The sequence below is a fragment of the Ipomoea nil genome, unplaced genomic scaffold (genome assembly GCF_001879475.1).
Source record: "Ipomoea nil cultivar Tokyo-kokei standard unplaced genomic scaffold, Asagao_1.1 scaffold3069, whole genome shotgun sequence".
NCBI classification, from domain to species: Eukaryota; Viridiplantae; Streptophyta; class Magnoliopsida; order Solanales; family Convolvulaceae; genus Ipomoea; species Ipomoea nil.
This window is the reverse complement of record NW_017619497.1, coordinates 9,038,761-9,051,800: the sequence shown is the minus strand read 5'-3', so window position 1 is coordinate 9,051,800 and position 13,040 is coordinate 9,038,761. Positions and strand designations below refer to the sequence as shown.

General features: G+C 38.4%; 1 protein-coding gene across 1 annotated transcript; it reads left to right on the top strand.

The window, feature by feature from the left end:
• Positions 1–3,788: 3,788 nt before the first annotated feature.
• LOC109165712 (beta-xylosidase/alpha-L-arabinofuranosidase 2-like) lies at positions 3,789–7,885 on the top strand. Its single transcript, XM_019314598.1, has 7 exons — positions 3,789–4,425; positions 4,948–5,235; positions 5,355–5,524; positions 6,001–6,098; positions 6,187–6,537; positions 6,625–7,035; positions 7,132–7,885. The coding sequence occupies exons 1-7, from the start codon at positions 4,012–4,014 to the stop codon at positions 7,704–7,706; spliced, it is 2,307 nt and encodes a 768-aa protein (XP_019170143.1). The 5' UTR covers positions 3,789–4,011; the 3' UTR covers positions 7,707–7,885.
• Positions 7,886–13,040: the final 5,155 nt, after the last annotated feature.

The window sequence follows — 13,040 nt, the reverse complement described above, 5'->3', positions numbered from 1 at the left end:
ATGACGTACAGACGGCGGAATTGTCGCACTTCTTAGACTGAGGTTTTTGTATAATGTTGTCGACAACTATATTCAATACATACAAGACATTTGCATTTGAATATTTGATGTCGACATATTACGTGGTGGGGCTCCATGATTAAATGTTGGGTTTTGATTGGGAGATTTTTGGAATGACTTATCAATCAAGAATAGAATGCTTTGTGGGTCATTAGTACTGTGATAATGACTTTCATCGGTAATCAGTTTCTTGGTAGAGATTATTATTAGCTTTTTTGTTTAGTTTAGCCCATCCGGCCTTGTGATTACTAGGTATACCCACCACCTTAAATTGAGATCACAATTAATCAATGATGATGAGGACAATTTTGGATAAGATTGTTATTGTTTCCAAAAGGCTGTTGAATCTCAACCTCAAAAGTCCTTTACGTACTAGTTGACAGAGCATCTGAAAGGATGTAAATCATGGTAACAAGATTGTTATTATTCTCAAAAGGTTATTGAATCCCAATCTCAAGAGCCCCCACACTTTAGCTGACAGAGCATCTGAGATGATGTAAATCATGGTAACTCAGTTGAAAACTCAGCTGTAAAGATGTAAATCATAACTTAGCGAATACAGAGACTAAACATCGTTATTGCTGACGCTGCATCTGAGAGGATGTCAATCATGGTAACTCAGCTGAAAAGCTAAACACAGAGGCTAGACATTTACTTACCTCATTTGTGGCTGGTGAGACTCGATCTCGGATCATTAAATTGTTCTCAAATTTCATCCCAGTGAACATCGTAACTGAGTTGCCCATGCGGGCAAGTTTGGATAAGATCCTTGGTTTGAAAGCTAACATGTGGAGCAACATGGAATCACACGAGACATGTATATTGTGAAAATCTTTATAATGAGTATGAATGGAAATCCTTTTTTAATTTAATTTTTTTTTTGTTTATTAGAGGAGGGCAAAACTCAGTGCCTCATATATGACACCCAACCGACACTATCCTGTTAGAAGGCAACCATTATTAATAAAGTTTCCCTCATTATATATAAAAAAAAATTGATGCATGTTCATATATGTATTAACTTTTAGCTAATCTTATTCTTTAATTTATAATATCTACCAAAATATCATTTCCTAGAAAATAAATAATAAAAGAAAAAACACCCTGGCAATTAATAAACTATGACAATAATTTTATCGTTTTGGATAAATTATTCATTATTTTTTAATCCAGCATTTGACGATACTATTTAACATTTAATATATGGCCTGACGATCCGATCCACAAGAGATGGGATGTGGTATATACTTTATTTTACTTTGTTGACTAATAAAGTGATAACAAAACGAAAATCCTAAAACGTGACCACTATGCAATAGTTATTGCGTAGAGTCGTGGACCGTGGTACACATAGTTGTGTAGATCACGGTTTAAAAACGATGTCATTTTGTATAAATTTTTTTTTCACGCGATCCTCTACGACATATATTTTTATAACTCATAATGTACATTATATTATTCCAAAAGTCTCATTATTCTAACACGTAATTTACATTATTTTAACACATAATATATACTCCGTATTATTCTAACATATAATGTACATTATTTTAACACATAATGTACATTATTTTTACTTATAATATTCAACGACATCATTTTGGACCATGGTCCACACTGTAAATATTGGAGGTTGGCCTATGATTAATAAGTTGAGTAAGGCTCGGCGTGGCACCGGTTAGAGCCGAGCAAAGCCGACTTCAACTACAAATTAATCCTATATATATATATATATGTATTTATTTATAGGGAGTAATTATGTTGGATTGTTATAGTTATTAGCTAGGCAAGTATAAATGAAAGCTTGGAATCTTCAATCACGCCAACCTTGATTCAGTGCAGGACGTACTGTTCCATTATTGTCTCAATATAGTGGCAAAAACTTATCCGTGACTCTTTGAGGATAAAAATTTAGTCTAATGTGATTAAGAAGTGGAGGAATGTGTAGTATTCTCCAGATGCGTGAAGGGAAATTGTTGAAAGGTGCAATGGATTGGGAAGCAAAGCCGAGAAGTAAGTAACATTTTTGCGAATGTGGTTGTTGCAAGTAGGGGTGTTAGCGAATTGAACTTTCGATAAATTACTCGTGTTTGTGTTCGGTAAGAGTTCGTTTATGTTCGTTTATTAAGGAAAATGAACATAAATGAACAAATTTTAGAGCTCGGCTCATAAATGAATATAGTCTGAACATTTGTAGGTTCCTTTGTTAAGAGCTCGTGAACAAATTCGTTTGTATTCGTTTAATAATGTTCATGAACAAGCAGTTAAGCATATATATATATATATATATATATATATATATATATATATATATAGTTGTGTTGTTTGTTTGGTTATTGTTTGTGAATATAGACTATTTCTTGTTCACGAACGAATTGTGATCATGAACATGTGCATGTGTTTGGTTATTAAGGGTTCATGAACGTGTTCGTTAATGTTAATGAACATGTTCGTGAACGTTATCAAACACTAATTAATGATCGCTTAACAAACGAACACGAACATGATTTTAAAAAACCTTAACAAATGAACACGAACACTCCAAAAATCTTAACAAACGAACACGAACAACCTTCGTTCGTTTATGTTTGGTTCGTTAACCGCCCTAGTTTCAAGATGTTGTGAATTGAATGAGGTTAAGTTTTTTTTTTTTTTTTTTTTTTTTTTTTTTTTTTTTTTTGGCATTGTAGTCGGTGTTGTAAAGATCGGTCTAGGCAATTGCCTAAGCGCTAGGCATCTTTAGGTTGAGGTGATTTCATTGTTAGGTGGCTTTTAGTCGATCGATCGATCGACTAGGCGTCGAGTTGGGTGACTAATTTGTTAAATAAAATAATTAAAAACCGATCCTCCCACTCCTCCTTTGATCTTATTCTCGATGACATTAGGGACCTAGCTAAAGACTTCTGTAATGTTAGCTTTGTGTTTGTTATACGATTAGCGAATAAAACTGGCCACATGCTTGCTAGGGATGCTTTACTCATTTCTAATCGTATTGAATGGAGCTCTTTCCCTCCTTCCTTCCTTTGTAATGTTCTTTATTCGAATCTAAATTAATGAAATCTTGTTTGCTTTAAAAAAAAAAAATTGAAACATTGTTAAAACTTGTATTAAATAGAAAACCCAAAAACATATAGGAGGTTTTTTTTTTTTTTTTTTTTAAAGCAATATAGGAGGTGTTTAGTCCAAAGATTTTTTTTAAAAAAATGCAAATGAATGAATTAATTAAGCAAGTAAAAAGGAAGGAGCGTAGAAGAGCGTTGTGATAGATCGAGTGAAGCATCCAACGTGGACGGCGCCGAAAATCGGCGGGGAAAGCCAGCTCAGCTCGGCAGCTACTTATTTAGTTCAGCGCATAATCACGGGAGACCCATCCAATGAACCACTGATTCATTGCATGCAAGTGGAGTGTACACTGACAATCCACTCAATGTGCATGCTGCCAATACACAATTTGCTTATCATTCCACTTACCAACCACAAATGTCTCATACGTATATACTACTCCATACATCAAAATTGGGATTATAATGTCCCAATGAAATACCTAAATGCCTAAAATATAATTTTCATACAGTTAATTCTGCCAGAGGTCCATTGTAATTTAATGTTAAACTATTATTTTTACTATTTTTCTGATTTCAACCAGTTAAATTTAAAAATCAGTTTAAAAATATAGCTGTCACCTGAACAGTATTTAAACCCCTTTGAATTTAGCTGAGGACCAGAAAGAGAATCTCTTGATTTTCACTGTTTTTTTTCTGCATTTGTTTAACAGTAATACGACTTTGTTGCAGTTGTCCCTCACGGGTCGCTACAAAACAACATCTGTGTTCTTTCGCCCATTTTGAGGTTTCCCACACACTGTTATAACTTATAATAAGACCTCATCGTCTTCCAAGAACCAGATTCATAGTTTTTTAGTTTCTTTTTGTATGTTCAGAGAGGTCATCAATGGCCTCCTCTGTTTCTTTCCCCTGTTTTATCCACCTTCTTCTCTTCATTTCCTGTGGTTTTATCTTGGGTTCTGCTCAGAATGTCCCGATTTTTGCCTGCGATGTTGACGCCAATCCGGGGCTGAAGAATCTGAGCTTCTGTGATTCCTCGTTGGATGTGAAGACGAGGGTGGATGATCTGGTGAAGAGGTTGACATTGTCGGAGAAGATCACGTTCTTGGTGAATAAAGCCGGCAGTGTTAGCCGGCTGGGGATTCCTCAGTATGAGTGGTGGTCGGAGGCGTTACATGGCGTCTCTTATGTCGGCCCCGGCGTCAGGTTCACCAGCCTCGTCCCCGGCGCCACCAGCTTCCCCGCCCCTATTCTCACCGCCGCCTCCTTCAATGAGACCTTGTATGAAACCATCGGAAAGGTACACAATTTGTCACTTCTCCACTAAAAGACTCAACTAGTAAGATTGCACATTTATTCAAGCGTTGATTTTATAATAATGTTCTAAATTAACTTTATGGGAGGAGTTATTGACTTTTTTTATTTGAACCCGTTCACTAAAGGCAACCAACATTCTTAGAGCACGTGATTCACCTAGTGCACACTTTTATAATGGTTGTGATTTTCTCATAAAAGAATTACAGTCTTACAGACTTTAACTCAATAATTTAAGGGTCACCCTTAAAGTTTTTACTCCAGCATAAGATATGAGAGTCACGGGGAGATCTATATTAAAAAAAAATGAAATTGATTGATTGAGGTTGCGTGATTTAGGATTTACTTCCTCCAAAGCCTTTAGACAGATTTTGAGAATTTAAAATTAATCTGACATAAATTGAAAACTTTAGACAGGATTTGGGAACTTAAAATTAGTCTAACCTAAATTGAAAACTTAATGTATAAAAAATATTGCACATTTATTAGCATTTGTTATGGCATGCAGGTGGTGTCTACGGAGGCGCGAGCAATGCACAATGTGGGTTTGGCCGGGCTGACGTATTGGTCGCCGACGATGAACATCTTCCGGGACCCAAGATGGGGGAGAGCTCAGGAAACTCCGGGCGAAGACCCGACGCTTACCGGAAAGTATGCCGCCGGATATGTGAGAGGCCTGCAACAGAGAGATGACGGTGACAAGGAGAAGCTCAAAGTGGCGTCTTGCTGCAAACACTACACTGCTTATGATGTGGACAACTGGAAAGGGATTCAGAGATACACTTTCAATGCAGTGGTAGGTGTTCCTTAATTTTGTCATGTTGTTTTTCTGTACATTATATGTTCTTAGCAGAAGTTAAGGAAAAAAAAACATGTTTTTATTTTTTATTTTTTCTCTGTTTTGTGATGGGTTAGGTGACAAAACAAGACATGGATGACACCTTCCAACCTCCATTCGAGGCGTGTATTCGCGACGGAAACGTTGCCAGTGTGATGTGTTCTTACAACCAGGTTAATGGCAAGCCAACCTGTGGTGATCCTGACCTTCTGGCTGGGGTGATCAGAGGCAAATGGAACTTAAATGGGTAATAATTTGCAGCATTTATAAATCTTACTAAGTAGGGAAACTCGCAACCATTACGTAATTGGTCGGTAAAAAGGTAAGAAGGAGATAAATTAGCGTAGGTCGTTGTTTATAACTAATTGGTTCAAATCAAGAAGACCAATAGGACGACACGCTCTCAGTGAGAGTTGAACCTGAGGGTGTGCACTAACTGACCGAGTCAAACTAAGAAGGTCAATAGGCTACTCCCAGTGAGGGTTGAACCTAAGGGTGTGCACATCTTAACTGGCAAAAGGACTTTAAGGACATAAACAAACTTAGGTTATCCATAGCTGACCGATTCAAACCAAGAAAGCCAATTGACAACTACCAATGGGAGTTAACTTGTAATATTGTGATTACAAAGTTAACGACTACCAATTTGACTGGGGTTGTCCTCTATTAATAATAACTATTTAGGTGATATAAACTTACACTTAGTCTACCCAAATGTTTCAGATACATTGTCACAGATTGTGACTCATTTGATGTGATTTTCAATGCCCAACACTACACCAAAACACCAGAGGAGACTGCAGCTCTAGGGCTGAATGCAGGTGAGACCATTTTTAATGTTTAAAGAACAATGTTGTTAAATCTTAAACCTCAGCATTCCTAACATTTTGTGATGGCTTAATGTGACAGGGGTGGACCTTAACTGTGGGTCATTTTTGGGCAAAAACACACAAGGGGCAGTGGACAAAGGCCTTGTGAAGGAATCCGAAATCGACAGAGCTGTATCAAACAATTTTGCCACTCTGATGAGACTAGGATTCTTTGATGGTGATCCTAGGAAGCAACTATATGGGAATCTTGGTCCCAAAGATGTATGCACCCAAGATAATCAAGAACTCGCCCGCGAAGCTGCAAGACAAGGCATTGTGTTGCTGAAAAACACTGCAGGCTCACTGCCTTTATCCCCCACTGCTATAAAATCCTTAGCTGTAATTGGCCCCAATGGGAATGTGACCAAAACCATGCTCAGCAACTATGAAGGTATAGTGTTTTCTGGCATAACCCCATTGCATATATCGAATATTACCCCAACGTTTTCGCTTATAAAGTATGGAATATAATTCACAGGTGCCCCGTGTAAGGTCACAAGTCCTTTACAAGGCCTAGCAGCAATAGCTGCAACAACTTATTCACCAGGCTGTGACAACATAGCCTGTGGCACGGCCCTAGTCGATGATGCAACGAAAATTGCAGCCGAGGCTGATGCTGTCGTGTTGGTGGTGGGATCTGACCAATCCATCGAGAGAGAATCGTTGGACAGAACGAGCATCACCCTTCCAGGAAAGCAGTCTGATTTAGTATCCGCGGTTGCAAAGGTTGCCAAGGGACCTGTCATTCTAGTCATAATGTCTGCAGGTGGCATGGATGTAACATTTGCAGTGAATGATCCCAAAGTTACAAGCATTCTTTGGGTTGGATTCCCCGGTGAGGCGGGTGGATCAGCCATTGCCGATGTGATTTTTGGGTACTATAATCCAAGTGAGAATCCATTTCCAAGAAAATGCATAAAAGTTTCTTGATTTTTGAAGTTTTGAACTAAGAAAATGACACATGTTTTTTTGTTTTGTTTTTAAGGTGGGAGGCTGCCAATGACATGGTACCCACAATCCTATGTAGACAGTGTCAACATGACAGACATGAGAATGAGGCCTGATCCTAAGACAGGCTACCCTGGCAGGTCTTACAGATTCTACACCGGCCCGACTGTCTTCAAATTCGGATATGGCTTGAGCTACTCCACCTTCAAGCACAACCTAGTACGTGGCGCCCCCGAGACACTCTCCCTCCCCCTCGAGGAAGGCCACGCTTGTCGAACCTCAGAATGCAAGTCCATCGAGGCCGTAGACCACACCTGCAACAATGGGGCATTTGACATTCATCTTAGTGTCAAGAATGTGGGGCAGATGAGTGGAAGCCACACAGTTCTATTGTTCTCGTCGCCTCCCCGGGTTCACAATGCACCCCAGAAACACCTGCTGGGGTTCCAGAAGGTGCATTTGAGCCCAAATCAAGAAGGGACTGTGAGGTTCAGTGTGGATGTCTGCAAGCATTTGAGCATAGTTGATGAGGCTGGCAACAGGAAAGTTGCTCTGGGACATCATGTGCTTCACATAGGAGATTTGGAACATTCTTTGACTGTAACAATCTGATTCGATCTGTCATCATCAGTCACAAATGTTCTTTTCGAAAATCGAAGGAACAAATAAAAAGAATATATTTAACTGATACCAATTGTTACAAAGTTTGTAACTTTGTATGCTCTTCCAAATATCAAATTTGTTCAGAAATCATTGTTTCTGAAAGTGAAATGGACTGCAAAATGTTTTGAAAATTTTGAAGTGTCAAATGAATTCATAAGTCCCAGGTTCTTCCTACGACTAGGAGTATAATTGGATGTTTTGAAAATTTTGCTGCCCATTTGAGGGCTGAGATCAATCTTGCTATCTTGCTGACACCAAAATAAATCCCATTGAATTTAGTCAACTTTATCACTCTAAAAGTATCTTGTTCACAAAAAGCGAAATTTCTTATCCTGAACCACACGCCGATCAGACAGGATTTGTGGGGCAATAAATCTCACCAAAAATATCTTAAATTATCCAAATATTGCATAAATGATTTCATCCATTTTATAGATAGGTCTCCAATGTATATCACTCCCAAGATTAATTAGTATGACGCATGACATTATAAACTCGGTCCGAAATTATGAAGGTGATAAATCACACTAAAAAATATCTTAAATTATCTAAATATTACATTTATCTGTCCCTCCATTCTAGACAGATTTGCCATACATATCTTTCTCGGGATAAGACATGACTTTATAAACTCATTTGTTTCGACTACCCCGCCATCAATGACTACGCCCATGAAGCACAAAACTGCGAAAACTATCAGTGGAGACGCCGCCGCCGTGGCTGCAACTGCCACGGCGCGCGCAGGCGGCGGCTGGTGTCCGCAGGATGATGGTATCAAGATTGTGTTGCCCGGAAAGGCTAAAGGTTCCACCACAAAGGAAGATGTCGATGCTCATATACAGACTGTTCTCTATGGCCCTGGTGCGGAGAGAAGATTCCCAGTTTTCGTCAAGTTTTGCCCGGAGAATTGAAATCAGATCAGACCTAAATTCTAAGGGAAACATGTTCTTAATTGCTTTCCAAATTAACTACAAAAGTGCATTCAATTCTTTGCCAGCAGTCATATAGAGAAGCTTATCGTATGTACTGAGTTTTGATCTATTGTGTGATGATAGATCATGCCTTGAGCCGTTCTTGTGAGTCGTGTTGTTCTTTATGGTCTTGGGATGTGTTCCCGTGTTGTTGTTGAGAGTGGTGAGTCTTGTGTTGACTATTACTCTTGGTTTTTGGACTTATATATATGTATTCCGTTTCGAAAATGGTTTTTATAAACTTATATCTTACCTATGTATGATATTTCACATGTATTGGTGGGTTACCAGCATTATTCGCTAACCGAGCGTCGTCCCATTTCTATTTGTTGCTTTACAGGTTGGGTAGCTTTGGAGAGCGCGCTAGTGGCCTGTAGATAGTTTTATCTCTTCCTTAATAGTTGTTGAGGCCTGTGAGCCTAAGTAGTTGAATTGTTAGACTGCTGTAGTTGTAGTATCTTCCTGTGCACCTATGTTTGATATAGGTGTGGCATAGCACCTTCCGGTTTGTTTAGTTAGCTTCCGCTTTCCTTATGTTGATGTTTAGACTGTTAATACCTTTAAATTAAGTTTTAAAAGTTGTTGAAAATCGGGGGTGTTACAAAACGTTCCCTAGTGCATGTCCACGAACCGCTTCATCCCGAAGCGTCCGTCCATACCAGCCGTGACTCATGCCAAGCCCGACCCATACCAGTGCCATACTGGCCCATACCAATACCAGTCGAGACTAATGACAAGCACAGCCCATACCAGTGCCATACTGACCCATACCAACTGTGACTCATGACAAGCCCAGCTCATACCAGCCGTGACTCATGATAAGCCCGACTCATACCAGATCCGCGACCCCTCCTGGTATCCGCGCTGCCCAACACCACAGCGCCCCTCACCACCTTCTCATCTAGCATCTAAAAACGCCCAACAAGTCCAAACAATGTTCGAACTTGTTACTAGTTACCGCTAAAACATCACCTTCATTATAATAATAGTCATCAACATGTACCACGTTCGTAGCTTCCTGCTTCTTCAACTCCTCCCAATCATCCTCTTTCAGATTAACTGGTTTTTCCGCCTTCAAGGTTTTCAAAAGACCCTGTTGTGCCAACAAATCCTTTACCCTAGACTGCCATAACCGAAAATTTCATGTACCATCAAACTTTGATACCTCGAATTTTGTACTTGAACGAGCCATCTCAACCGTGCTCTGATTTTTCCCAATTTGTTGAGATAAACAAGAATAAGAGAAACAATAATAATGGCAGAAAGGTAAAGAAAACAAGATTTACGTGGTTCGGCAATGTGCCTACATCCACGGAAGTGAAACAATACTCTTACTCATTGTGATGGTGATAGTGGTGACACAACCCCTTAGGAATACAACCAATATATTTATAGGCATCTAATCTCTATACAATGGGTCTACCCATTTCACTCCTATTCTTAGTATGAGACAAACTCATATTCCTAATCCCTATATGAGACAAACTTAACAATATCTCCACCTTGGCGAATATGCTCTTTAGGAGAAAAATATAACTCAACAAATCTCCACCTTGACGAATATTATCTTTAGGAGAAAAGACTTATCTCACCATCTCCACCTTCACATATATGCCCTTTAGGAGAAAAGACTATCTCCATCTTCGCAAATATGCCCTTTAGGAGAAAAAGATAACTCAACATATCCTTTACCCTAGACTGCCATAACCCAAAATTTCATGTACCATCAAACTTTGATACCTCGAATTTTAATTTGTACTTGAACGAGCCATCTCAACAGTGCTCTGATACCAATTTGTTGAGATTAATACGAACAAGAAACAATAACAATGGTAGAAAGAGTAAAGAAGGCAAGATTTACATGGTTCTGCAAAGTGCCTACATCCACGGGAGTGAAACAATTCGTATATTCATAGTGATGGTGATAGTGATAGTGGTGACACAATCCCTTAGGGATACAACCAATATATTTATAGGCATCTAATCCCTGTACACTCGGTCTACCCGTTTCACTCCTGCTCTTAGTATGAGACAAACTCATAGTCCTAATCCATATATGAGACAAACTCAACAGGATGTTTTGAAAATTTTGCTGCCCATTTGAGGGCTGAGATCAATCTTGCTATCTTGCTGACACCAAAATAAATCTCCTCTGGCAACCATTGCATTTAGTCAACTCTATCACTCCAAAAATATCTTGCCCACAAAAAGTAAAATTTTCCATCCTGGACCACACCCAACAGACAGGATTTGTGGGGCAAATCACACCAAAAATATCTTAAATTATCCAAATATTGCATAAATTTTTTCATCCATTTTAGATAGGTCTCCAATGTATATCATTCCCAGGATTAATTAGTATGATGCATAACTTTATAAATTCAGTCCGAAATTCTGAAGGTAATAAATCACACAAAAAAATATCTTAAATTATCTAAATATTACATTAATTTGTCCCTCCACTTTAGACAGGTTTACCATACCTATCTTTCTCGGAATAAGACATGACTTTATAAACTCATTTGTTTCGACTACCCCGCCATCAATGGCTACGCCCATGAAGCACAAAACTGCGAAAACTATCAGTGGAGACATCGCCGCCGCCGCCGCCGCCGCCGTGGCTGCAACTGCCACGGCGCGTGCAGGCGGCGGCTGGTGTCCGCAGGATGATGGTATCAAGATTGTGTTGCCCGGAAAGGCTAAAGGTTCCACCACAAAGGAAGATGTCGATGCTCATATACAGACTGTTCTCTATGGCCTTGGTGCGGAGAGAAGATTCCCAGTTTTCGTCGAGTTTTGCCCGGAGAATTGAAATCAGATCAGACCTGAATTCTAAGGGAAACATGTTCTTAATTGCTTTCCAAATTAACTACAAAAGTGCATTCAATTCTTTGCCAGCAGTCATATAGAGAAGCTTATCGTATGTACTGAGTTTTTGATTGAGATTATGCCTCAAACTTCATTTCTAAGACTGCAAATCTTGGAAATTCTTGTTTGTTCTGGTCTGTTAAAAGCAAGATGTCCAGGATATGGAGGCCCAATATTGCCCATATTAGGGCACAACCATTTGGTCCATAGTACGAGACAAGGTGGACAATGAATATCAGGTACATTTTTAATATATTAAAAGTACATTATTTTTGTACTAAAGGTACGTTATATAAAATAATATACTCCTAATATATTAAAAATGTACTTTAAAAATGTACCTTACGTACATAAATAATGTACCATTAGTATATTAAAAATGTAAATTTTATTTATGGTCCGTCCATGCAATAATGATTGGACACAAGACGGGTAAATCGTGTCAAAACCAATCCAATAACAGAACTCTATATTCAACAATATAAACACAACTTTTGAATTTATATTCACAATTTTTGAACTCTATATTCACCCAAAATAAAAAAAAATAAAAAATCATTGGGTGAGAAAATGGTGCCACTAATGACACTGTTAGTTTTGGAATTGGGTCCACCTTGCAAGGTGGATCCGGGTCCAGAGTATAATTTGCCATTAAAAGTGTTTGGTTAATTACATGAGTCAACTTACGGAATAATGCAAATCACCATGTGAGAACATAACATAATACTAGAAAAAGTAAGCCGTTCTCATACAGTCACGAGTTCGATTATTGTAAATACTCTCTCAATCAAACTCGTCGCATAGCATCTTCTTAGCGCAATTTATCTCTTTAGTAGTTTACTGACTATCATACATGAGTGAAGTAAACTCAATATGAATTTACCAAAAAGAAAAGGAAGCAGGATGAAATCATTAACTTTGTGGAATCTTAAATTAACAGAACAGGAAGAAACATTAGAAATGATCATCATCATCAATGTTTTCTTTTCGATCGGCGTCCACTATAAAGGGTTATAATCGATGAAATGAAGCTTTATTTAGTTTCCTAAGATCCCATATAATCTTTTTGAATGTGTGGATTTGAAGGTCTGTTTGTTACTAGTTTTAACCCATTCATAAAAATGATCTATCGTCAACTTGATGACTTGATTAGTCACTTTGAGTGAAGGGTTGAGTTCTGCTTTAAATAATTTTGATTTTGATGTTGAAGCTTTAGTCATGGGTATAGAGAAGGAGTTTAGCCTAAAGTGATGGAGGAGCAAACAATGTTGATCGATTGGATTGGGTTAAATCAAATTCTCAATGGTTGACTTGATCAACATCATTCAAATTTTTCGACTCTGATCAATCTTGGTATTGTCTTTGAGAATTGCAAAGTTTGTTACAACCGCTATGTATTCCCTCACGAAACAAAACCCCGGGCCCTCTATACACATGTTAGCAT

Coding starts and splice junctions, on each gene's coding strand:
- LOC109165712 (XM_019314598.1), top strand. CDS start 4,012: ATGGCCTCCTCTGTTTCTTTCCCCTGTTTTATCCACCTTCTTCTCTTC. Junction 5,236..5,354: donor GATACACTTTCAATGCAGTG/GTAGGTGTTCCT, acceptor GTGATGGGTTAG/GTGACAAAACAAGACATGGA. Junction 6,538..6,624: donor CATGCTCAGCAACTATGAAG/GTATAGTGTTTT, acceptor TATAATTCACAG/GTGCCCCGTGTAAGGTCACA.